The sequence below is a fragment of the Muscardinus avellanarius genome (genome assembly GCF_963383645.1).
Source record: "Muscardinus avellanarius genome assembly, chromosome: X".
Taxonomy (NCBI): Eukaryota; Metazoa; Chordata; class Mammalia; order Rodentia; family Gliridae; genus Muscardinus; species Muscardinus avellanarius.
The window spans coordinates 13418040-13442596 of NC_137792.1; the positions used below are offsets into that span (position 1 = coordinate 13418040).

Sequence of the window (24557 nt, forward strand, 5' to 3'; positions counted from 1 at the left end):
CCACAGCACAGAAAAGCAGGGCAGAGGAAAAGCACCTCGGCCAATGACAGAAGGCGACATAGGCAGAATTCAGAGCGTCTCCTGGCAAACACAATTGAATTTAGAGAACAGCAACGCAGGTCTTTCTCCTCAACTCACACATACGATAAACATGCACATCAAAATACATATTAAATCAGGGCCAAACTACACATTTTATAATAACATACAATCATCTAAATGGACTTCCGGGTGACTAGTGAACTTAGAGGAAGAGGTACAAATTTTCTATAGCTCAGAATCCATTTTTCCCTAGGAGAAGGCAAAATAGTTGTGGCATGTTTTCTTTCCAAATTCTTGCTAAGATCTCACCCACTTAACTATTTTAGGTGAATTTCTTTTCTTTTATTGTTTTTACCTACTTAATGTCACAACATTCCAGCTATAGCAGCAAACGGAGCCCAAACACAAGAGCCTTTCATTCCTATTTCCGAAGTCTAAGAAAGAGCAGCCAACATTGAGGTAACAATTCTGAAGATTACGGGTATGAATGGCAGACCGCTTCTTTCAAGACTGTCCCTCCTTCCTGTTCTTCCTTCCTACCTTCCTTCTTTTTTCTTCCCTCCCTCCCTCCCTCCCTCTCTTTTTTTATGGGTCTGGAGATGGATCCCAGGGGCATTTAACCTCCGAGCTACACCCCCTGCCCTATTTTGTATTTTTTATTTTGAGACAGGGTCTCACTAAGTTGCAAAGGGCCTCACTAAGTAGCTGAGGCTGTCCGCGAACCATGATCCTCTGGTATCAGCCTCCCAAATGCTGGGATTACAAGCCTGTGCCTCTCTCTCTCTCTTTCACTCTTCTTGTGCTGGGAATTGAACCCAGGAGCATTCTACCTCTGAGCTACACCACATCCCTATTATGTTTTGTATTTGGAAGCAGGGCCTCACTAAGTTGCTGAGGCTGGTCTTGATCCTGCGATCTTCCTGTCTCAACCTTCCCAGTCCTGGGATTAGAGGCATGTGCCACCTTGCCTGACTGCAGGAGGTGTTTTACACAGCAGCTCTGTAAGGTCATCTTTATGGCCTCACTTTATGGCTGAGGACACTGAGGCTCGGGGCGGGGGGGGGGTTAAGGTGCATGCCCAAAGATACACAGCCAGAAAGTGTGGAGCTTGGATTCAAAACCTATTTTCTCTGAGATGGTAGCTTATGGGACTTGTCATCTTCGCATGCTGGTTCCAACAAAGTGCTATGTTAGGTCAGGGCCTGGCAGGAGTTTTATGAAAATAAAAATAAAATCTGTACCATTACAGGACAGCAAGAGATGTGACTTCCCAGCAGATCATATAAAATAACAATAAAAGGAAAATGATAGAACACGAGGGATTTTTGTTAAGCAACAAGCTCATAACAAGCCAAGCAGTGTGAGTTCAGACTGGCTGTGTTATTTGCTATTAGAAAGACAGCTCAGAGCCAGGCATTGTGGTGCACACCTGTAATCTCAGTACTTGGGAGGCTGAGATAGGAGAATAGCAGGTTCAAGACCAGCCTCAGGAACTTAGCGAGGCCCCCAGCAACCAAGTGAGACCTTGTTTCCAAATAGAAAATGAAATAGGACTAGAGGTGTAGCTTAAAGGTAGAATGTCCCCGGGTTCAATCCCCAGTACAGAGAGAGAGAGAGAGAGAGAGAGAGAGAGAGAGAGAGGGGAAGAGGTAGGAAGGCAGCTCACAGTGGGTAGGCAGTGGGCATTTGGAGCAGCAGGAATGCATATGCTCAGGTCAGGTCTGTGAGGACAAAGGAGCAGGATGAGGACATACAGTAAGTTCCTGCAGAACAGTCACAAGGACCAAGGCCAGAAAGACAGACTTTAGTAACCAGAAAGCTTGGGGAAAGGAGCACCAGCAGCCCCATCCACATTTTACCATAGAGGAAAGAAAAGCTGCTGAAGACTTCGGAGGGGTCACATGAGCACAGGTATGCCAAAAAGAGGCGCTGGCTTCTAGGGATGAAGGGCACGCGTCCTTCCACCAAGGCTCTTCTCTGGACCCGGGGGTTGGGGGTGGGGAAATGGGTCCACAAGCCAGAGTTCAGCCTGCTGGGACAGGAAAGGGCTGGAAACACAGGAAGACAGCTTGGAGGGTAGTGGCAGGGAGGGACCAGGGAACCCAAGTGTCAAAATAATATGAGCACTCTCAGCCTGGGGAGCAGGATCAGTGTGCAAGCAGAGGAATTCTACCTCCAAGATACACCCCAGCCCTATTTTATTTATTTACTGGGAAACAGGGTCTCACTAAGATGTGGAGGGCCTCATGAGGTTGCCAAGGCTGGTTTTAAACCTATGATTCTCCTTTCTCAGCCTTCCAAATACTGGGATTACAGGCATGTGCCAACACGCTTGGCTTTCAAGGCTATTTCTTAAAAGTAACTGCTCTTAATCATAAAGGTGAATCCCACTGATCACTTCATTTTTTTTAGTGCTGGGGAATGAACTCAGAGCATTCTAACTCTTAGCTATACCTCCCTAGCCCTTTTTATTTTTAGTGTGAAACAAGCTCTCAATAAATTACCAAGGCTCACCTCCACCCTGTGGTCTTGCTGTCTCAGACTCCTGAATACCAGCATTACAGGTATGCGACAGCAAGCCCAGTCTGACCACATTACAGACAAACCTCGGGTGAGGGGTGAGGGCCGGTGACGCCAAGGTCCCCTCCCCCTCAGTCATGGCCAGAGGCAGTGGGACCCGGGGCCTACCCCTGGCCCTAACCTCCTGCTCTCTGTCCCTCTTCCTGCATCCTGCCATGCCTCCTAGCCCTGCGGGAGCTCAGGCGGCCACCGTGATCTCCAAGTCATGCTTGTGCACGTCCTCTGCCACTCAACAGGATGCAAGAATAAAACCACCTTCCATGGAATCTTAAAGCCTGTTCAGCTTCTCATCATATTTGACGATCATAAAAACTCTTTACTTCAGAGAAAAAGCCATATGCTCTACGAATCACTCAAATAATGACTTTCAACTACCAACTTGTGAGGAGCCCGGCATGAAAGCAGAAACAGTACGTGGTCAAGACCTTGGCAAACCGCACAGCTTCACACAGATTTTATAGCTCTCCTGGTGTTTACAGGGCTCTGGCTGTAATGATAATAAAATCGTCCGACCTTCTTAGACCAACAACACTAGAGAATTTCTCTCAGGCACTCTACCTGTCTTTGATCTGAACAGCAAACATTCTTAAAGTTTTTTTTGCCTGTGAGGCATGACCAGCCTTTTTAAAGTCCATCCATGGATCTCTCAGGGCACAAAGCTTTGCAGCCTGGCTGCTACACAAGGCAGAGCCTACAGCCAAGCAGGCTGCCTCCTGGGTTATTCCTTCTGGACAGACTCTTCTGTGGACCCATGCATATCTGCAGCTGGCCACAAGGCTAACAGAAATCTATGCGATGGATGATCATTCATTCACCTGGACTTAGCCTGATCAAAGGAAAGACATAGGAGGGTTGTGGTTCGTAGACAGCGTCAGCTGCTTAGTGAGGCCCTTTGCAGCTCAGTGAGGCCCTGTTTCAAAATGAAGAATAAAAATAGGGCTGGGGATGTAGCTTGAAGGTAGAATGCCCCTCGGTTCCATCCCCAGTACCACAAAAAAAGGAAAGATGTGAGTTCTTCCTCACAAGTTCCAGATCATGAAGATGAAAAACAGGTGTTTTGAGGGCAAAAGCAAAACTTGTACTATCCCGTGGATATCCCCAAAGCACTTCACAGTTTAGAAGGCAGGAGAGAACCTTTGACTACCTTATTGATGAGGGTCACTATATCTCCTTCTTTGATTGTCAATTCATCGTCGTTCTGTGCCTCATATGGAAATATCACTTTGCAGTAATCCTTGCCTGTGAGAAGAAAAGAAAACATAACCTTGAAGGTGCTTTGTCTAATGAGGTGGCCCAGGAGAAGGCGCTCTCTGTCACATTAACTTCAAAGGCATGCTTAACAGGTAGGATATTATGATTGTAAAAAGAAAGAGTCACCCTCAGAAAACTCCCTAAGAGCACTCATTGTAGGATCCTGAATATTTATTTCCTGCATCCCCCTGCTCACAAATCATGTGAAATCATGAAATGCCATTGGCTGCTTTGTTGTTGTTTTTTTTTTTTTCAGGTAGAAAAGCAAAAAGGTGCCCTTGGTCTCAGGGAAACAGATGTGTACCGTTTAATATACTCTTTAGGAATAGGCACAAGCCGACATCTGCTGAGAGAAAACAGCTGAAATGTTGTCTTACCACCTTCTTCTACACATGACAAAATAAGAAACAGGGTACTTACACTTGTTACGAGCTAATATGTTATATAGAACAATGAACAGTTACATTGCTATGGGACATCTTAATAGATAAATGTTGATATAATTGTATGTGAACACATGTCAACCACAAAAAGCCAAGAGAAACTGACAGAATTTTCTTTATCCATGTGTGTCAGAGAGGGTGAATTTGTTCAAATAAGTGTTGGTCTCTCTTTGGGAAGATGTTTATTTACTAATGGGACTCTTTATTGGCAAGAAAATGCACAGCTCTCACTGAAGTGGGAAAAATACCAAGGCCACTCAAAATCAATTCAAGTATGCCCTGAATTATATGCTTTTAAAAGTCAATCTGAGCCAGGTACAGTGTCACATAGTGCAATTCCACTACTTGGGAGGCTAAGGTAGGAGAAAAACAGGTTTAAGACCATCCTCAGCAACTTAATGAGGCCCTCAGCAACTCAGTAAAGGCCTGTTTTAAAACAAAAAGGACTGGGAATGTAACTCAGAGGTAGGATGCCCATGAGTTCAATCCATAATACCACCAAAAGCCTATGTGATGTTAAATTATCTGTATTTATCCAAAAACACTAGTTAAGACAGTGAAAACATGTAAAATGGCTTTGAGAAATGAAGAGTCAGAAAACTGCTCTCATAACTCAGGACAAAAGGTGGAAAAATGCAAGAGAATCAGTGTCTGTTAGAATAAGCCTTTATTATTCTTCATCATGGCCAACAAATCTAATGGTTTTGTATATCCTTAGATTTTTTCCAAAGCTTAGGTCAATTCCTGCAGACAGATCAGAACCTGGAGCTATATACATAACTATTGATTATACTGTCCCTAGAATACTTTATGCTACTGAAATTCATTTATTGCAGTGAAAATCTCATCAATCCAAAAAAATGATATATAAAATAAAGGCAAATATAAAATCCATAATCCAGACTCACTGTGGTCAAAGGATAAGATAGGAGAGAGAGGGAAAGAAGGGGTGGGGCAGAGGGTATCACTTTCCTTCTGGGCAGATGTTTTGGTTTTCTGTCCAATGGCTTGAGGATATCAGTTACATCCCCTATCCAATGATTGGAAACCTTCTATCTTAGCTACCCTGGGTCTCTGAAGGAGTTTACTTATTAACCTGTGCTGAGGGCCACTAGTTTTAAATCCCATGAACACCATCATATTAAGACAATATACTTAGTGATGTTTTTTATCCCTGTGATTAATTAATAGCAAACTTTAAAAAATTGAATTGGCCAAGTGTTCTAAAGGAGGGAAAAAGTTAAACATCTTAAAATTGGATAATGGCAGCTCCTTAACAATTTTCCTATTGACTATGCTAGTGAAATATGACTACTCAACCTCAAAACTTAAAACAACACTGACACAGTCTTTTTTTTTTTGTGGTACCGGGGATGGAACCCAGGGGCTTTCTACCTCTGAGCTATACCCAGACCTGTTTTATACTTTATATTGAAACAGGGTCTCACTAAGTTGCTGACAGCCTCACTAAGTAACTGAGGCTGGTTTTGAACCTGCACGATCCTCCTGTCTCAGTCTCCCAAGTGTTTGGATTACAAATATGCACCACCATGCCCCCTGGACAGAGTCTGTGTGTGTTTTTTTAATTGGATGCTGAACCCATGGGCATTCTATTTCCAAGATATACCCCTAAACCCTGTGTGTATGTATGTGTGTGTGTGTGTGTGTGTGTGCGCGCGCGCGCGTGTGTGTGTGTGTGCGCGCTCGCGTGTGTGTGTGTGTGTGTGTGTGTGTGTGTGTGTGTGTATTCCTGGGGATGGAACCCAGGGGTATTCTACCTCTGGGATATACCCCCAGTCTTATTTTATTTCTTATTTTGAAACAAGGTTTTGTTAAATTGTTGAGAGTCTCACTAAGTTGCTGGGGCTGACCTCAAGCCTACAATCCTCCTGTCTTAGTCTTCCAAATATTGGGATTACAGGCATGCACCACCACACCTGGCTTGAGGGTAATTCTTTGGATGGAAATAATGGAGACATTTTACAAAGATTACTGGATACCTGTGACTAACAAAGAAATGAAGAACAGGTCATGTTTCTCTACCTGTTAGTCAAAAAAGTTAGTAAAGTGCAATAGACCACTGTCGGTTAACTTCCCAGCATCCATTTGCAGCCCACTTCCTAGTTCAGAAGTCTGATTTGTTCAGGCAAGATATTCAGGAGAATAGAACCCTCCAATAACCCTAGGAAGAGTAAATATATCCAGGTAATAACAGTTATTCTTTTTTTCACTTTCTTTTTGGACTGGGGATTGAGCCCATTCTACCTCTGAGCTATACCCCTAGTCCTATTAATTTTTTTAAATAGAATCTTGCTCAGTTGCTGAGGCCGGCCTTGAACCTGCAATCCTCCTATATCAGGCTCCTAGGTACTGTGATTACAGGTATATACCACCATACCCAGTTCAGACAAGTAATATCAATCTTCTATCTGTTGGTGACTGGCTTAGAGTTAGGCCAACGATAAGCTAGAGGAAATCTGCTGGGGGAAGGACATATTAGATTTTGTTTCCTGGTTAAAAGAGAGAAGACTTGAAAATAGTTGTCTTTCTGTTTTTCACACAGTTTTAGCTCTGTTGGAAGCCAGGACAATGTTTGGTGCTTTTGCAATCATATTTGGAAACAGGATTTTACTAGGTTGCTAAAAGCCTCACTATGTTGCTGAGGCTGGCTTTTGATCCTGTTTCAGCCTCTCAAGTGTCATGACGTCATGACTCGCCCTTCCCCAAAGCACTGGTTCAATCTCTAGACCTTTAGAAATTTACATGCTTCTCAAAACAGACTGCTACAGGAACTGAACTCACATGCCCATATCACATGACTCCCTTCGGCTGGTTTTAAAATGTTTTCAATAAAAACTTAAAAAAGCAAAAGATCTCTCACCTTAAGCAATAAAAGCAGAACAAACAGAATAAACATATTAGCAAGCTGCACACATGCACATACAGAAATAATGTTAAATGCAAAAGAGCTTCTTGGCTCAACTTTAGGACAGAAAGATTAAAACCCCCTGTATCACAGAGTCTAGTAGGAAACCTTCCAGAGGTTTCTGCAGTGCTTGAAAATGCCAGGCCACACTTAGAACTGGAGTTTTCTTTTCCTTTGGGACACTAAAATCAAACTATCCAGCTCAGTGATATCTACTTTCACCCATATGATAATCACAAGTTCTTTCATCCAACTGATAAAGATTATCTGAGACATTACTAGTTTGTGATTCCCTAAGCAGTACTTCTGGGAGCATAATTTTTTTTATTTTAGAGGGAAAAAAAAACACTGAGCCGGGCATGGTGGCACATACTTGTAATCCCAGCATTTGGAAGGCTAAGACAAGAGGATCTGGGTTCGCAGCCAGCCTCAGCTACTTAGGCCCTTTGCAACCCAGTGAGACTCGGTTTCAAAATAAAGAATAAAAGCCAGGCGTGGTGGCACATGCTTGTATTCCCACCATTCTGGAGGCTGAGACCCAAGGATCACGGTTCATGGACAGCTCCAGTTACTTAGGCCCTCCACAACTTAGTGAGACCCTGTTTCAAAATAAAGAATAAAAAATAGGGCAAGGGGTGTACCTTGGAGGTCAAATGCCCCTGGGTTCCATCTCCAAACCCGCAAAAAAAGAAAGAAAGAAAAGAAACATACTGAACATCCCCCAACAGGGTCTGAAGCTGCACCCAGCCATTTAAATTTTGCAGCAACTGGATGACTGTTCACCCCAAATAAGATAATACTATAGCCAGGTGTGATGGCCCACACCTGTCATCCCGGTACTTGGGAGATTGAGATAGGAGAATCGCAGGTTTACTGCCAGCCTCAGAAACTTAGCAAAGCCCTCCACAACTTAGTAGACTCTGTTTAAAAAATAATAAAATAAAATGAGGCTCAGGGCATATATCATAGGTAGAATGCTCCTGGTTCAATCCCCAGTACCATAAAAATATTATAAAAATACATGTTGATCCAAAGCAAGCCTTATCACCCAGTGAGTACTCAAACCTTTTCATTTTCATTTTCAGAGCCTTTTGTATTTTGGAATTGTATATAAGAATATGGACTTCTAGTATGTTATGAGAAAGACAGACTAAGATAAATGTGACTAGTATCTGCGCCTGCCACGGTAACACACACCTGTAATCCCTGTCTTGGGAGGTTGCGGAGAATTGCAGGTTTGAGGCCAGTGTGTAGTAATCTAGTGAGACCCTCTTTCAAAATAAAAATATAGAAAGGAGGCCAGAGGTGTAGCTTAGAGTAGAGTGACCCTGGAATCAATCTCCAGTGCTACAAACAAGAAAAGGAGAAATACTAGCAGTCTGTTTGTCTGGAAGTTTCTAATCACATAGAGGAAATGAGGCTTGCATACACAGCTATCCACACAGCGACGGCGAGGAGAGGATGCGAGCCATGGCTTTGGCTGAGAGCATCAGAGAGTCAGAAACGGGGGAATGACTTACAATAGAAGAGACTTGGGTCCTCTTAGAATACTAACATGGCAGTGGGCTTTCTACAGTGTTCTATACACGGACCAGACCAGAGCAGTAGGACCTGTGTGTGTTTTCCAGACATCCCTGACGATAAGGGTTATATGGGGTACCTGTTCCTTCAACAGCTTTTAGACCCCGCTCCCTGGGGATGTGAATCTTGAAGTCTAAGGTGGGACCAGGAATACATGTACTGAAATAAGCTTTCTAGTGATTCTCATCACTAGCAAAGCTTTAAAAGCCTTGGTTTAGGTTGGTGGCTTCTTTTTTGTTGTTTTGTGTGTGTGTGTGTGTGTTGCTCGGGATGGAACCCGGGGCATTCTACCTCTAAGCTACATCCTTAGCCCTATTTTACTTTTTATTTGGAAACAGGATCTCACTAAGTTGCAGAGGGCCTTGCTACATTGCTGAGGCTGGCTGCGAACCCGTGACCCTCCTTTCTCAGACTCCCAAGTACTGGTATGACAGAGGCACAGCCTGGCTTCTGTGATCTTCATGCTTCAGCATAGGTGGAGGTTTTGTAAAGACAGACAACTGGGCTCCACTCCCAGGACTTCTACCTGGGTAAGGTTGGGGCAAAGCCTAGGAATGTCTAAGACATTAGATCTGTTCCCAGATGTTGCTGCCATCTCTGGCTGTGGGAACACACAGTGGAAACCAGAAACCACTGGTCTAGCCAAGATGCAAGGAGTCAGGATTCAGTGTTAGGAAAATGTCAGACATCAGCAGGGACTGGGAGAGTAGACTGGCATAGAGGAGGTAGCTGGGGTTCGGGTGTGCTGTGTGCTACTTTGATAAGAACTCCAGTTCTGGACTAAATTCTGAGGATTCATGGTGAGAGAGTATGTGTGTAGGGGGAATAAATATTAGGCTTGTTATTTATTCAATAGCTAATAACTGAATGTCTACTGTCCACCTCAAGCATTAGGGATGCAGCAGCACCCTTGTGGAGATTACAGGCTAAACTAGCAGTTCAAAACTGGGGCTCTGCTTAGGTTGAATGCACTCCCCAAAGTTCACATGTTGGAAACTTAATCCCCAATGCTACAATGTTAGGAGGGCAGTTCTGATGGGAAGTGTTCAGGTCGCGAGGGTTTCACCCTTGTGAATGTATTTATGGATTGGAAAAGGGCTTGAAGGAGCTGAGTGTGGTGATGCTCACCTGTGATCCCAGTACTTGGGAGGTTGAGACAGAAGGATCCCTGGTTCAAGGCCAGCCTCAGCAACCTAGAGAGTATTTGTTTGAAAACAAAAAATAAGGGTGTAGTGCAGATGTACAACCCTCAGTATCAAAAGAAAGAGGAAAAGAAAAGGGCTTGTGCATGTATGACTCTACCATCTTGTACCCCATTAAGATGTATGAAATGCACCAATACCTAACTGAGGGGATGGGAGGGGGAAGAGGGAAACTCTCTAAAGCACATGATGTACTTAAACATATCAGAGTCAATCACTAAGCCAAGAATGGGAAGGAGGGAAGGAGGGAAGGGGAGGGAATGGGGTGGGAATTGTGTAAAGTTTAATTAGGTGATATGTGCATGTATGTCTACACAAGTCTTTTATCCCATTAAGATGTATGACTACAGTGCACCAATAAAAAAATTTAAAAAATAATAAAAAGAAAAATGAAAAGGGCTTGAGGTTGTGGGATCAATCCCTTGCTCTTTCTTATCTCTATGATGCCTTCAGCCATATTGTAACACAACAGGAAGACTGTCACCAGATACGGATCCTGAATCTTGGGCCTCCAGAACTACAAGGCAAATAGACTTCCATCATCTATAAACTGCCCTGTGTATGGCAACACAGAATGAACTGATAGGCTCCACAAGAAACACTGGCATGTCTTCAGATATTTTGGGTTGTTACAACTTGGAGGGGGGTTGCTACTGGCATCTACTGGCATCTACTGGACAGAGGCCAGGGATGATGTTAAAATTTCTGTAATGCACACAGGACAGTCCCTACAATAGGTACATATCCAGTCCAAATATCAATCCCACCTTTGTCTACATGTAAAGTCACACACAAAAATGAAGCCCAATGTGTACTTTGCTGTGTTTGTCAACTCCAACCCAGCACTTTCCTTTGTGAAGAAGCTGACTATAACCCCAAGTCATAACAACCACCTCTGGTCTCAAACACTGTTTGGAACTTGACTTTTAAATCATTTTACAGGAGCCAGATGCAGTGGCTCATGCCTATAATACTTGTGAGGCTGAGACAGGAGGATTGCAGGCTCAAGGCCAGCCTCAGCAACTTAGTGAGACCCTCTTCCCAAATAAAAGTTAAAAAGGGCTGGGAGTGTGGCTTGGAGGTAGAATGCCCCTAGGTTCAACTCCCAGTACTGACAAAAAATATTTTACAGGTACTAATTATAAAAACTTTTATTCTCACTTTTAAAAAGAGGAAAAAATAATAAGCTGAGAAGCAAAGCTTTTCTGTTATTTTCAACAGAAGACAGGCTGGATCTGTGCTCCTCTCAATGGGAATTTCTTCTGCTCAGATGAGAAACTTGCAGATTCTTTGGGAGAAAGACAGGATATCCACCAGGAAAATAATCTTTCTTCTCCAAGAGAATTTGAAATGAAATGCAAGAGTATTTGAAATGCAGATTTTAAACAGCTGAACTGAACGCCCTCATAGAATGGTCCCCACTCTGAATCCAGAAAGCAGGTCTGTGTTGGGCACTGGATGAAAGAAAGGTGTTTCCTAGGAAGAAGGGGACTCCCGGGACAAGGAATATGAGGGCTTGAGCACACATCGGGGTGAACAAACTGAATCATTGGTTCCTCCTAGATGTGTCCAAATGCTTAGGCCCAGGAACAAGTGAACAAATACACCCAGCCTGGAAAAACAGGGTCAAAGGGTTCCCAGGGATATGCTACCAGACTGAGGCAAAACAGACACAAGAGATTTGATCCTTGTTTCTCCTGTTTAGACTGGTGGTGAGAAAGTAACGATGAGCTTAGCACGAGAGTAACAAGGTGCCCTGTCACCCCCAGGCAGGGATAGCAGACCCAGGTAAGGCCAGCCAGGGTTCATTCTACCTCCGAACTACACCCCTAGTCTTTTTATCTTGCAAAGGGGTCTTACTAAGTTGAGGAGGGTCTTGCTAAATTACTGAGACTGACCTCAAACCTTCAATCCTCCTGTGTTGGCCTCCAAAGCACTGGGATTACAGGTGTGAGCTACCACACCTGGCTTTCCCTTCTTTAATGGATGATAGATAGCTTTATTACTCATCAATAAAGTTTATCCCTTAAAATCACAGACTGCAAGAAACGATGCTTTTTAAAAGGAGAATCAGTAAGAATGAAACATTCCAATCTTGCCTGAAGGAACAAAGTCACTTTGACCCAAAGAAGCAGCCTTGACTCCCAGTATCATGTCAGGGTTTCTTGGCACAACATTGCACATCTGTTGTTTTGTTTTATTTTGTTTTGTTTTGTACTGGGAATTGAACTCAGGGGCATTCTACCTCTAAGCCACACACCCAGCCCTTTTTTTATTTTATTTTTACTTTTTTGGTACTGGGGATTGAACCTAAGGGATTTTCTTCCTCTGAGCTATACCCCCAGCCTTTTTATATTGAAACAAGGTATTTTATTTTGAAACAAGGTCTTGCTAAATTCTAAGGGGGGCTTCAAATGTGCCATTCTCCTGTCAGCCTCCTAAGTACTGGGATTACAGACATGTGGTACCACACCTGAAGTGTGTGTGTGTGTGTGTGTGTGTGTGTGTGTGTGCGCGCGCACACGCACGTGTGCGTGTGTGTGTGTTACCAAATGTCCTTGGGTATTCTATGCTAGTCTCTCCACCAGCCCTTTTAAAAAACTTTTAGAATTCTGAAACAGGGTGTTGCTAAGTTGCTGAGGCTATCCTTGAACCTGTGATCCTCCTGTCTCAGCCTCCCAAGTACTGGGATCTATCAAGTTACGATAGCTACCAAGTTAAGGTAGCTGCTAAGGAAACAGAACCCGGGTCCACTTCTCAATCCAGACACGATGCTAATCCCCTGCCACATGGCCCTGCTTTGCTTTGCACTTGCCAAACCACTACTTCATTAAAACCTCATTAAAGTCCATCCTGTCTCTAAATCCTGAACTATTTTTCCTTCTCTTTGATGTGATAGCCACAGGTTCTCTGTTCTACAGTCTCCTTTACTGCGATAAGCCAATCAGCTTGACTTTGACTTCTACAGATTAGACCCTGGTGGTGTTAGGTTGGATGGATGAAAGCAGTGGCTGGCTGGAAAGAATAGAGGGTCTGTCACACCCCGGGGAGCACTAGACACCCACTGCTAACTCTGCAGAAACCCAAAGATCCAGATTCCTAGTCTCATAGAAATAAGTATGTCCTTTTCCTCCTAGTGACTGTACCTGTGGGAAAAGGCCCTGTGGCTAATAGCTTTTAAAAGATCCTGTCCAATTTAGAGTTTAATAAGTCATAAATCAGTTATAACTCTCCATTTGCTTAACCACAGCTACTATGTTCCCACTGCAATCATGGCACTTTTCGATAGCTATCGACACATTCTTAGCCAGGTGTGGTGGTACACGCCAGTAATCCTAGTACTTGGGAGGCTGAGACGGGAGGATCATAGGTTTGAGGTCATCTTCAACAACTTAATGAGACCCTGTTTCCAAATAAAAAATAAAAGGGCTGGGGGTGTAGCTCAAAGGTAGAATGCCCCTGGATTCAATCACTAGTATAAAAAAAATCCAGCTATACCATGCCTGGGTATCTTTCCAAAGGGACTAAAATCAAAGAATTATAGCAATATATGCATTGCTATGTTCACAGCACAATTCAAAATAGCCAATCAAGGTGTCCATCAACAGATGAATGGATTATGAAATTGTGGGATATGCACATAATGGAATTCTACTTAGCAGTAAGGAAGAACAAAATTATGTCACTTGCAGGAAAATGGATGGCCCTGGAGAAAATGATGTTAGTGGGATTAGCCAGTCACAGAAAGTGAAGGGTCATATGTTTTCTCTCATATGGGGAAGCTAGGGAGTAATCAGGATACCAGTGGGACTAAAGATAATGGAGAAGATCCAGTGGGGCCAGGGAGGTGGTCTAGGGGAAGAGGAGAGGAGAGAGGGAGGACCGATGAAGGAATTACTTCCATCGACATCATGTACAGGTAAGAAACTTCAGTGAAGTCAGGGAGGTGGGCTAGAGGAAGACGACGTGGGAGAGGGAGGACCAACGAAGAAATTACTTCCACTGACATAATGCTTGTCTGTGAGAATACCGATTTCCGTTTTAATACCTATAATGGGAAGGGGAGTCCAGGAGGGGAGCTCAGCAAGTGCTGTGTGCATGTATGTCACTATCACTATGATTTTCAATATGATGAGAGTCTATAATGCACCAATAAAACAAATACAAGTACATAAAGGAAGTAAATAAAAATAAAATAAAAAACACACATCCTTAACCAGGAGAGATCGCTGATCTAATGATAGAAACAAGGCACCATATTTCACAATCACAGAGACAGCTCCTAAGAAGCAAATGACTAGAAAAATCACATGAGAGGGACAAAGGTCTATTTATGAGGAGATTAAGGTTTAGCAAAGAAAACATGTATCCCCCTCCCAACAGTTTATTCAGAAGCCCGAACTGTCTCTGTACTAATTCTGTCCCAGATTTTTATTTTCCAAACCCACCTTTTCAACTGGTCTCCTGAATCTATAAAACTGAAGTATTAGTTCAGAAAGATGTTGCATTGCCCTTCCTTCAGGCTATTTTTCTATCCTACAGTGGATACAAATCTGCATCAATTGTACTAAGAAAAAGGGAAACTCCAGATGTGAAGAGCTGGAGGCACCTCAGGGCACTTCATTATGAATATTTAGACAGTTTTCCTCTTGTTATGAAAATTATGGCAATCTGTCCCCCAGCATGAGTTTCTGATGAATTTCAATATCATGAGAGCTCTGTGTTGGAAGGGTGTGGGGAGAATGTTAGTTGTTTAAATAAATCCTGATCAGCCAAGTTTCACTTTTGTGCAGAAAATACCAACTCACACAAACATGTTTTGAATCATCACAACTCTGAATCCTGATGTGAGTTTGAGCATGCTAAGGAGATAAATGTGTCCAATGGAGCTGCCCTCTTCTAGTTTTATCTTCAAACCAGAAGGAAGAAGGCAGTACAGAGCCCAAGTTCAGGATCATTTCTACCTGTGCCTCGGGCATGCAAGACAAATACCTTAACACTGAGCTACATCCTCTGGCCTTTTTTTTTTTTTTTTTTTTTGGTGCTACTGGGGGTGGAACCCAGAGGCTTTCTACCTCTGGCCTATACTCCCAGACCTATTTTATATTTTATTTGGAAACAGGGTCTCACTAAGGTGCTGAGAGCCTCACTAAGTAGCTGAGGCTGGCTTTGAACCTGTGTGATCCTCCTGTCTCAGCCTCCCAAACACGGGGATTACAAGCATGTGCCACCACGCCCGGCTCTCCCCTGACCTTTTTATTTTTATTTTGAGATAAGGTCTCCCTCAGATGCCCAGACTAGCCTCAAACTTGTGATCCACCTGTCTTAGCCTCCTGAATCACTGGGATTACGGGTATGCACCAATACTCCTGACTCAGGTTCATTTCTAATAATTGGTCAATATTTTACACTTTACACCCCAACATAGATGTGACATCAAAATCCAGAAAGAGAGAAATGGTCCAAATGAAGGGGGATTTCTAGTGTGCTGGGATGCCACTAGTTCAAAATCATGGGAGAATAATTACCCCAGAATTTGCCCTTGGAAATGAGAGCCAGAGGGTATGTGTATAGGCTGAGATTAAATGGCAGAAATCCATGCCCTTGAATCCATTAAAAATGTCTGTAAACATCCCTTGAGGATTTCTTGACAGCAATAATTCTCCTTCCTGACCTGCCATCCACTTACTGACATATTAACATCTATAACTAAGACATTTTCTCATCGTCTAGCCAAATTGTTCACATCTTCCTTCTGTCTCTTCCATCTGGGTGTTCAATACTTTGTGTACAAAATCCTTCCACTTTGAGTCCTGAAGCTTTTAGCATTGAATAAGAGGATGAAGATGCTAGGGGAAACTTGAGGGTTTTTTTTCTAGTATAGCCCTCTGACTTTGTAGACAATGCAGGTAACGAGAAGGAAGGAAAGAAAATTCAATTCTTCCAAGGCCACATCACTAGCTAATAACAAAAGAACTGGTCTTGGACGCTAAGACAAAACACTCCACCCAATCACTATGAACCTGTTCTTCCTTAGCAACCCATCCCGTACCGTGAGAGCCAGGTACGTGGATGTAGTTAATAGATACTTGGAGGAATAAACATGGTACAGGCTTGAGCCAGGATTCTCATATGCTTAAGTAAGCTGAACATTTTCAAGTACACTTGTTTCCCAGCCCTGGAAATCTATCTTAAGCCCCAGAACTACTCTAAAACTACACTCTCCAATATGGTCACCATGGAGATATGCCATACCTGTGACATACACATGGAATTGTGAAGATATCATATAAAAAAAAAGAAATTCAAGTTTCTCATTTGATAATTTTTTGCAGGTCTGGGGATGGAAGTCAGGGGCATTGGACCTTCGAGCTACAACCCTAGCCCTGTTTTTTTAGTCTTTATTTTGAAACAGGGTCTCACTAAGTTGCGGAGGGCCTCACTAAGTAGCTGAGGCTGTCCTCGAACCATGATCCTCCGGTCTCAACCTCCTGATTGCTAGGATTACAAGCATGTGCCACCATGCCTGACTCATTTGATAATTTTATATATATTATATTTTGAAAGGCTCATATTTGATATATTGAATTAAAATATATTAAAATTCAGTTGAATTGTTTCTTTTCTTTCTTTTAATGTGGCCACAAGAAAATTTAAAATTATGTGTACACTTCACATTTTGTGTGTGTATGTGTGTGAGTATGTGTGTGTGTGTGTGTGTGTGTGTGTGTGTGTGTGTGTGTGTGTTACTGGGATTGAACCTAGCAGCATTCTATCTCCAAGCTATACCCCCAGCCCTTTTTAGTTTTTATCTTGAAACAGTGTCTTGCTAGGTTGATGAGAGTCTGGCTATTGCTGAGGGTGGTCTTCAACCTACAACCCCCCTGTCTCAGCCTCCCAAATACAGGGATTACAGGTATGTACCAACATGCCCAGCTTCATATGATATTTCTATTGGCCAGCACTATTCTAAAACACAGCTAGCCTCCCTTCCATCTGTTAGATAGGTAAATATAAGTAAGGAGTACAGGGATAGGGCTCACTCCATCAAGAATGACAAAAGATATCCCCTGTCCATAAACTGTCTCCTTCATCTTCAAATATATGTTCCTAAATCTAAAAGGAACCCAGTGTTACCCGCCTAAGGGGCTTTCCAACATCGGACAATGCACAGAGCATTAAGACCATGGGTTTTGCTTAGGGACTGATGAAAAATTTTCCAACCATGGTAGAGTCAGCACAGACACACCAAGTTGTGGTATGTAATAGCAGTAACCGCCCAAAACATATGACACATAAGGAAGGAGGTTTCCAATCCAAATATAAAAACCCTTCCCTTGAGTCGGGCATGGTGACACAAGTTTGAAATCCCTGTACTTGGGAAGCGAGACATGAGGATCACAGGTTCAAAACCAGCCTCAGAAACTTAGAGAGATAATAAAAAATAAAATAGGTTTGGAGGTGTAACCTGGAGGTAGAAGGCCCCTGGGTTCCATCCCTAGTACTATATAAACAAGAGAAAGCCATCACATGGAAGATACCATGCCACTTCCACTTTTCGGAAGGACTACTGTACCATTCTCTGGAGATTGAACCCAGGGGCATTCTACTCTTGAGCCACATTCCCCAGCCCATTTTAGCTTTTGTTCCTAAACAGGGTCTTAAACCTGTGATCCTCCTGCCTTGGCCTCCCAAGCACTGGGATTACAAGCATGTACCACAATGCCCGGCTGTATTTTTAACCTTCTAATATGGGCTCCTCTCTTAAAACGGTCTACTCATTTTACTACTCACTTTGCATTTACTATAAATAATTTGCTTAGTAAATCATTTATACTTAGTCCATCTGTGTCTCTGGCCTGAAACCTTTCTTTTGGGAAGATAAGAACTGAGGCGTTACCACTTGGTAACATATCCACTCACCCAACCCCTCCCCATAGACATGTCTCCTGCTTGCAGGTGGTACAGAAGAATTGAGAAGTATTCCAGCAGAGATGTGTTGAGGAGGCCGGCAAGGAGCCAAGAGTGGGAGGCGCTGGCTGAGTGGTTAGGCTGAACGTGGTCTGGCCGCTCTGACCTGAAGGCCCGTGAATCTCTACAGTGCTTGAGTTGTCATTCTCTAGAATCTCTCTGCCACCCAAACTGCAAAGTACTCTGCGTACATGGAGGAATCTCAGCTCTGCATGTGAAAGACACATACGGCAGGAATATCTTCCATAAAGAGGACAAAAGCATTCTGAATCTAACTAGTGCTACCTGTCTGCTCATGGGGAGCTAATGAAACATATTTGTGTTCATTGTTTCTGATATGTTTGAAACAGCTATCAAGATTACATAAAGATTTTTTTTTTAATAAGAAAACTCACTCTTTGTCCGGTTGTCCATTTCTGTTTTCAACGAATCTGGAGTTGTCGTGGCTGGAGGCAACTTCTTCCCAATAGTCTGAAGGGGGCAAAAAAGAGATTTTACACATCATGATAATTCTTTTCATTAAGCAAAGGAACATGATCAAGATCATAAAGACGAAATGCTCAAAACTGGTTCAAAAGCAGTCAAGTTTAGGCATTGCTTGGTGTACAAGATGCCACATTTTTAGTCATGTCATTTTTTAAAAAGTATGCATGAATGTATCACTTTGAATCTCACTACAACGTTATAATTATTAATAAATATTATTATTATTATTATTTATACTTGTATTCATCCACTGCCACGTTATTTTTATAGTACTGGGGATAGAGTCCAGAAGCTTCTATCTCTGAGCTACCCCCCCCAGCCCTATTTTATTTTGAAATAGAATATCATTAAGTTACCATGCACTAGCTTTGAACCTACAATCACCCTTTTTCAGCTTCCCAAGTACTGGAATTAACAGACATGCACCCCCATGCCCAGCCTACTACCACTTTTTTGATGGTCTTTAAAAGTTGCTTATTATTATTGCAGTACTGGAGATGGAACCCAGGGGCATCATACTTCTGAACTACACCCCAGCCCTATTTTTTTTATTCTTTATTTTTGAAACGAGGTCTCACTGAGTTGCAAAGGGCCTCACTAAGTAGCTGAGGCTGTCCACGAACCACAATTGTCCTGTCTCAGCCTCCCAAATGCTGGGATTACAAGTGTGTGCCATCATGCCCAGCTAAACATTTATTATTTTAAGAAGAGAAAAGAGGTGCAGTTTTTTTCATATTATCAGATACTGACTACACCTATGGAAGCACAGTACCTGGTTCAGTGGAGGTGTCCCATAGTAACTACTGAGTAAAAGCATGGAAACAGGGGGGAATAAATAGAAAGAGGGATAAAATGATGGTGAGCTAGAAGGACAAATGGATGAATGGACAGGTGGATAATTAGGCATAAGCCAGGGTGTCACCGTCAAATGGGCCTTATCATGACTCTTTCGCCCAATCTAAGATTCTACCTGCCTCACAAGGCTATAAGTAAGTCCTCTTGTCCTGGAGGACGGAACTACCTGCCCCTCCCCAATGAAAACGAGGAGGGCCAGCAGCTCCTTTCCCACTAGTCTTTTAGCCCTCTGGAGCCTTGAAAAGGTCCAATGCCTCTGACCCTGTGCATCTATTGACTACTTAAACATAACTATACTTTCACTTGGCATGCTGGTGCACACCTGTAATCCCAGTACTTGGGAGGCCGAGACAGGAATCATGGGCTCAAATCCAGCCTCGGCAATTTAGTGAGGCTGCAAGCAACTCAGTGAGACTGTTTCCAAATAAAAACTAAGGCTGGGGTGTAGCTTGGAGAAGGTAGAATGCTCCTGGGTTCAGTTCCCAGTACAAAAAAGATGATAGTTTGGGTTCATTTCCTCTCCTTCGTTTGAAATGAATTCTATTATTATTCATTATTTATGAACCATCCATAGAGAAGACTAGATATTGTCTCTGCCTAAAGATGTTCTCGCAAACAGAGGCTATTTGGCAGCTCAAATCAGAGAACATATACACAAACCAAGCAACCTGCTAGTTCCGGAGGTGAAAACTGTCCCTACACTTCTCTTTTGCCACCACACTTGTATGACCATAGTTAATGCCTGAGGACTGTGTCCGCTAAGGCCAGATAAATGGATGTCACAACCAAGTAGCTTGGTAAATCAACCTCCTCTTTGATGAGAGGCGTCACCATGGAGAATCCCAGCCACTGGGACACTGGCCATCTCCATTCCCCAAATGGATGGTGAGGAATGAACTGCATAATTCAAAAACTGGCAGGGTGGAATTTTCCTTCAAATAAAACCCATTCACCATAGTATTTTTTTATTTGAAAAAGTTCTTCATGCTTCAAACACTGAAGCTACCATGAAATATGAATAAATCACCAAAAGAAGATAAGATAAATCTGCAGCCCTTCATGAATTTTTAAACACGTTTGTGACGGAAAGATTTTGCATTTTACACGGTGACATTTTTATTTAGTGCTGCGAGGCTTGCTATATTGGATAAAAAATGAAACCCCAAATAATATGCCACCCCTTGACTGTTACAAAACATTCCAACTAATAATATTTTACGATTCTGAAGAGGCATAAGAGAAGGAAAAAAGTTTAATGTTCTCCTGTCATAAGGTCAAACTTGATGAAGAACTGTCCTTAGGCCGGGTGCAGTGCCACATGCCTGTAATCCCAGTATTTGGGAGGCTGAGACTGGAGGACTGCATGTTTGAGGTCAGCCTCAGGAACTTAGCCCTCAGTAACTTAGTGAGATTCTATTTCTGTATTTAAAAAAACAACTGGGCATGGTGGCGCACTCTTGTAATCCCCACACTTGGGAGGCGGAGACAGGAGGATCATGCAGGTTCGAAGCCAGCGGCGCTGGTTTAGGAGGCCCTGTTTCCAAATAAAAATACAAAATAGGTCTGGGAGCATAGCCTGGAGGTAGAAGGGTTTCCAGGAACCCCAGTACCCCCCCCACACACACACACACAAATACAATCAAAGGGCTGGAGGTGTAGTGTGGAGGTATAATGCCCATGGGTTGAATCCCTGCTTTCCCCCTCTACAGTACACGCACACAAGGAATGGTCCTTAGAATTATCTTGAAAACTCAGGAATGGGAAGAAAATTAGATGCTCTCAAAGGCAAATTCCTTCGCATTCCAGTTCCCACTTTCAAAGGCATCGCTGGCAATCTCTGTTTTTCCCTTCTGGGGACTGGAGTAAAGCATCACTACTGTTAACACATTAGGAAGAAGGAAAAAAAGAGATTAGAAGTTCAGTTATCACTGACAGTGGAGAATGAGGTCAGAACATGCCATAGAGAGCTGGGCATGGAGGCGCACACCTGTAATCCTAATACTTGGGAGGCTGAGAGAGAAAGATTGCAGGTTTGAAGCCAGCCTCGGTAACATAGAGAGACCTTGTTTCCAAAGAAAAAAATAAAATAGGGCTGAGGGTGTAGATCAGGTAGAATGCCCCTAGCTTCAATCCCTAGTACAAAAAATAAAAAGGGAAAAAATGTGATAGGGAATAGCATTTTTTTTTGTACTGGGATGGAACCACAGGGGCATTCTACCTCTGGGCCACATCCCCAGCCCTATTTTTTATTCTTTATTTTATGTGAAGTGCTTTGCTAAGTAGCTGAGGCTGTCCGTGAACAGCGATCCTCCTGTCTCAGCCTCCCAAATTCTGGGATAACAGGTGCGCGCTACCATGCCCAGCTGGAAACATCATTCTTAATCCCGACTTTACCTTCCTGAAAACAAATAGTTCAGGCTTTAAACCCAAATGCCTTCCTTTGGAGAAACCCTTGCAGGCTGTATATTCTTTCAATAACTCCTCCTTCTCCTCCTCCTCTTTTTCTTTTTTTATTTTGTGATACTGGGGACTGAACCCAGGCATTTTACCTTCAAGCTACACCCCTAGCCCTGTTTTTTTGTTCTTTACTTTGAAACAGGATCTCATTAAGTTATGGAGGGCCTCACTAAGTAGTGGAAACTGGCCGCAAACCTGCCATCCTGTCTCAGTATCCCAAGTACTTGGATTACAAGTGTGTGCTACCACACCTGGGGCCTCGACTCCCTCTTCTTAGGTAAAAACAAAAAAAAAGGATTCTACTTGTGTGATGTCCTGGTTTACCAAAATGCTCAAGCTTATAGACATCAAGACAGACCACCAAATAACTATGCTTACTTCAGTAGGAAAAGATCTGGAAAAGCAGCACAGACTCTGATTGTCCTTCTATTTCAGAAAATATAATGCACTGACCTCTGTATGGATCCCCAAAACAGGGTTGAGGGTAAGGTTGGTATACTCATTTTCAGTGGGGAGTGCTGGACCTTAAATTCTTCCTTCTCCTTTATGGGCCATGATTACAAGTCTCGAGTAAGCTAAGTTCCTCCTCTCTCAGTCTGCTCTTTTAGGTGATCCAGAGATAGAAAGCATTCTAGTGTTTTTCTCTTCTCTAGAATTTAGGTCTTGACAAGTGTGGCCTAAGACGAGCAGCACCTGAGAACTTGTTAGCAAAGCGAATTCTCAGGCCCCACCCCAAAATTTCTCAATCAGAAACTCTGGGGATGGTGCCCAGCAGCCTTGGAGAGAACACACCCAGCATGGGATTCAGAGGCGCACTTGAGTTGGGAGGACTAGTGACCTAGATGTAGCAGGGATTCAGTTAGTGTTCATCAAATGCCTTTCCTTGGGATCAAAACTCAGGTGCCTATTCTCATATCTTAATACCTTATAAAGTATCCTTTTCATTCATCTTCCTCTCTTCTTTCTATCCTTCCCTCCCCCAGCACCTTCTACCTTTTCTAATCTCACTGGCATAAGAATTCGCCCTTGCTGAGCTAGGCATGGTGACACACATCTCTAATCTCAGGACTTGGGGGGCTGAAATAGGAGGATCGCAGGTTCAAGAACAACCTCAGCGATAGCGAGATTCTTAGTAAATTAGCAAGATCTTGCTTCAAAATAAAACAAGAGTAAGGGTACAGCTCAGAGGTAGAATATTCATGGGTTCAATTCCTAGTACTACCACCAAGAAAAGAGCTTGTCATTGCTACTAAAGGACACATGCACCTCTAGGTCATGTATAACTGAAGGCCGGCTACTGTGCAAGCCTCGGTAGACACAAGAATCCATACGTCTCCTATCCATATCTCTCCTACACTCAGCAGGCAGTGAAGGAGCTTAGTCTTGCCCTGGGCACGTTAGAGGATACAGGATCTCCACTCATGGCCTCCTCTGCTGAATTCCAAGTTCTTGCCCTCCTGGGTGCCCGAAAGAAGATGGCTTATCCAGGACAAGCACGAGCCAGGCACTTAAGGGACTTTGTTGACACCCCACAGGACATAACCTGCTCCCCCCCTAAGAGATCAGCAAACAGGCTCACTTCACCATGTAGCTCAGCCCAACATTTCCTCTTCCCTTCTATGTGATGGCTAAAGACTTCCCCCAACACAGCTGGGTGCAAGCCTGTAATCCCAGTATGTTGGGAGGCTGAGACAAGAGCATCACAGGTTTGAGGCTGGTTTTAGCAAATTGTTTCAAAACAAAAGAAATGAAATAAGGCTAGGGGTGTGGCTTGGAGGTAGAGTACCCCCTGGGTTTAATCTTCAGTACCACACACACAAAAAGACTTCCCATTATGGATCTACTCCAAAACACAGCGATCACCAGCTTGGTATCACTTTTGTATCTCTTACTACTTTCTGACCTCTACTTAAAACCTAAGTTTTAAACATAAGCGATTCATAACTGCAATGCACTAGAAAAATTATTATTTTTTGGTGGTCCTGGGGTTCCTGGAAGCCCTTCTACCTCCGGGCTACACTCCCAGGCCTATTTTATATTTTTATTTAGAAACAGGGTCTCCTAAGCCAGCGCGCGGCTGGCTTCGAACCTGCGTGATCCTCCTGTCTCCGCCTCCCAAGCGTGCGCCACCACGCCCGGCTAGAAAAATTATTTTTAAAATAAAATAAACAATTCGGAAATGCACTCCTTTGAGGATCTAATAACATGAGTCTCTCTCCCTTTAGCTTTCTTGCCAAAAGTAGTAAATACATTTTGGAGTGTTTGTGCACAGTGGGGGTTTCATGTAACCTCTAGCTCTTCGAGATCCTCATACCGTATCAGAACACAGAGTGACCAAATGATTTCAGTTAGTGGAGGGACTAAATTTTTTTCTTTTCCATGTCAAAATGAAGAAACTAATATTTCCAAGAAAGACAATTGCTGGATTTGAGTACAGAGGAATCGAGTTCCCAATGATGAAAATATCTGTTTCTCTTTGTGAGTACTGAATGAAAGACCAGAATCCTGCTTAAATCAATAGTACAAAATCAACCCTTGGGCCTTTATTTTAATTCAGATGCAAACTCCTTCAAATATAAAGAGAAGCCTCTAATTACGGGACATGCTAAGGGAATGGCTTAAATTCCATCTCTGAAAGTCCTCTCTCCAGAGTACTTCATACAACTCTTATGTTACAAAGGCAGCCAGGTGGGATGGGCAGAGGGTGCAAGGAACTTGAAGCCCCTGCCCATAGGCCAGGTTTTTCTGCCTGCTATTCTAGAA

At 43.1% G+C, this 24557-nt stretch overlaps 1 protein-coding gene across 6 annotated transcripts in view; it reads right to left on the reverse strand.

Annotated features, from left to right (window-relative positions):
- The window catches only part of SH3KBP1 (SH3 domain containing kinase binding protein 1), a gene marked incomplete at its 3' end in the record, with an annotated part of 239082 nt that overhangs the window by 110281 nt on the left and 104244 nt on the right, over positions 1–24557 (reverse strand). For all 6 annotated transcript variants that reach the window (XM_080719051.1, XM_080719048.1, XM_080719050.1 and 3 more), the window contains 2 exons: positions 18392–18467; positions 3767–3861 (listed from right to left, as the gene is read on the reverse strand). In XM_080719051.1, the coding sequence (XP_080575177.1) occupies positions 3767–3861; positions 18392–18467 (171 nt within the window). The remainder of the gene's footprint in view (positions 1–3766; positions 3862–18391; positions 18468–24557) is intronic.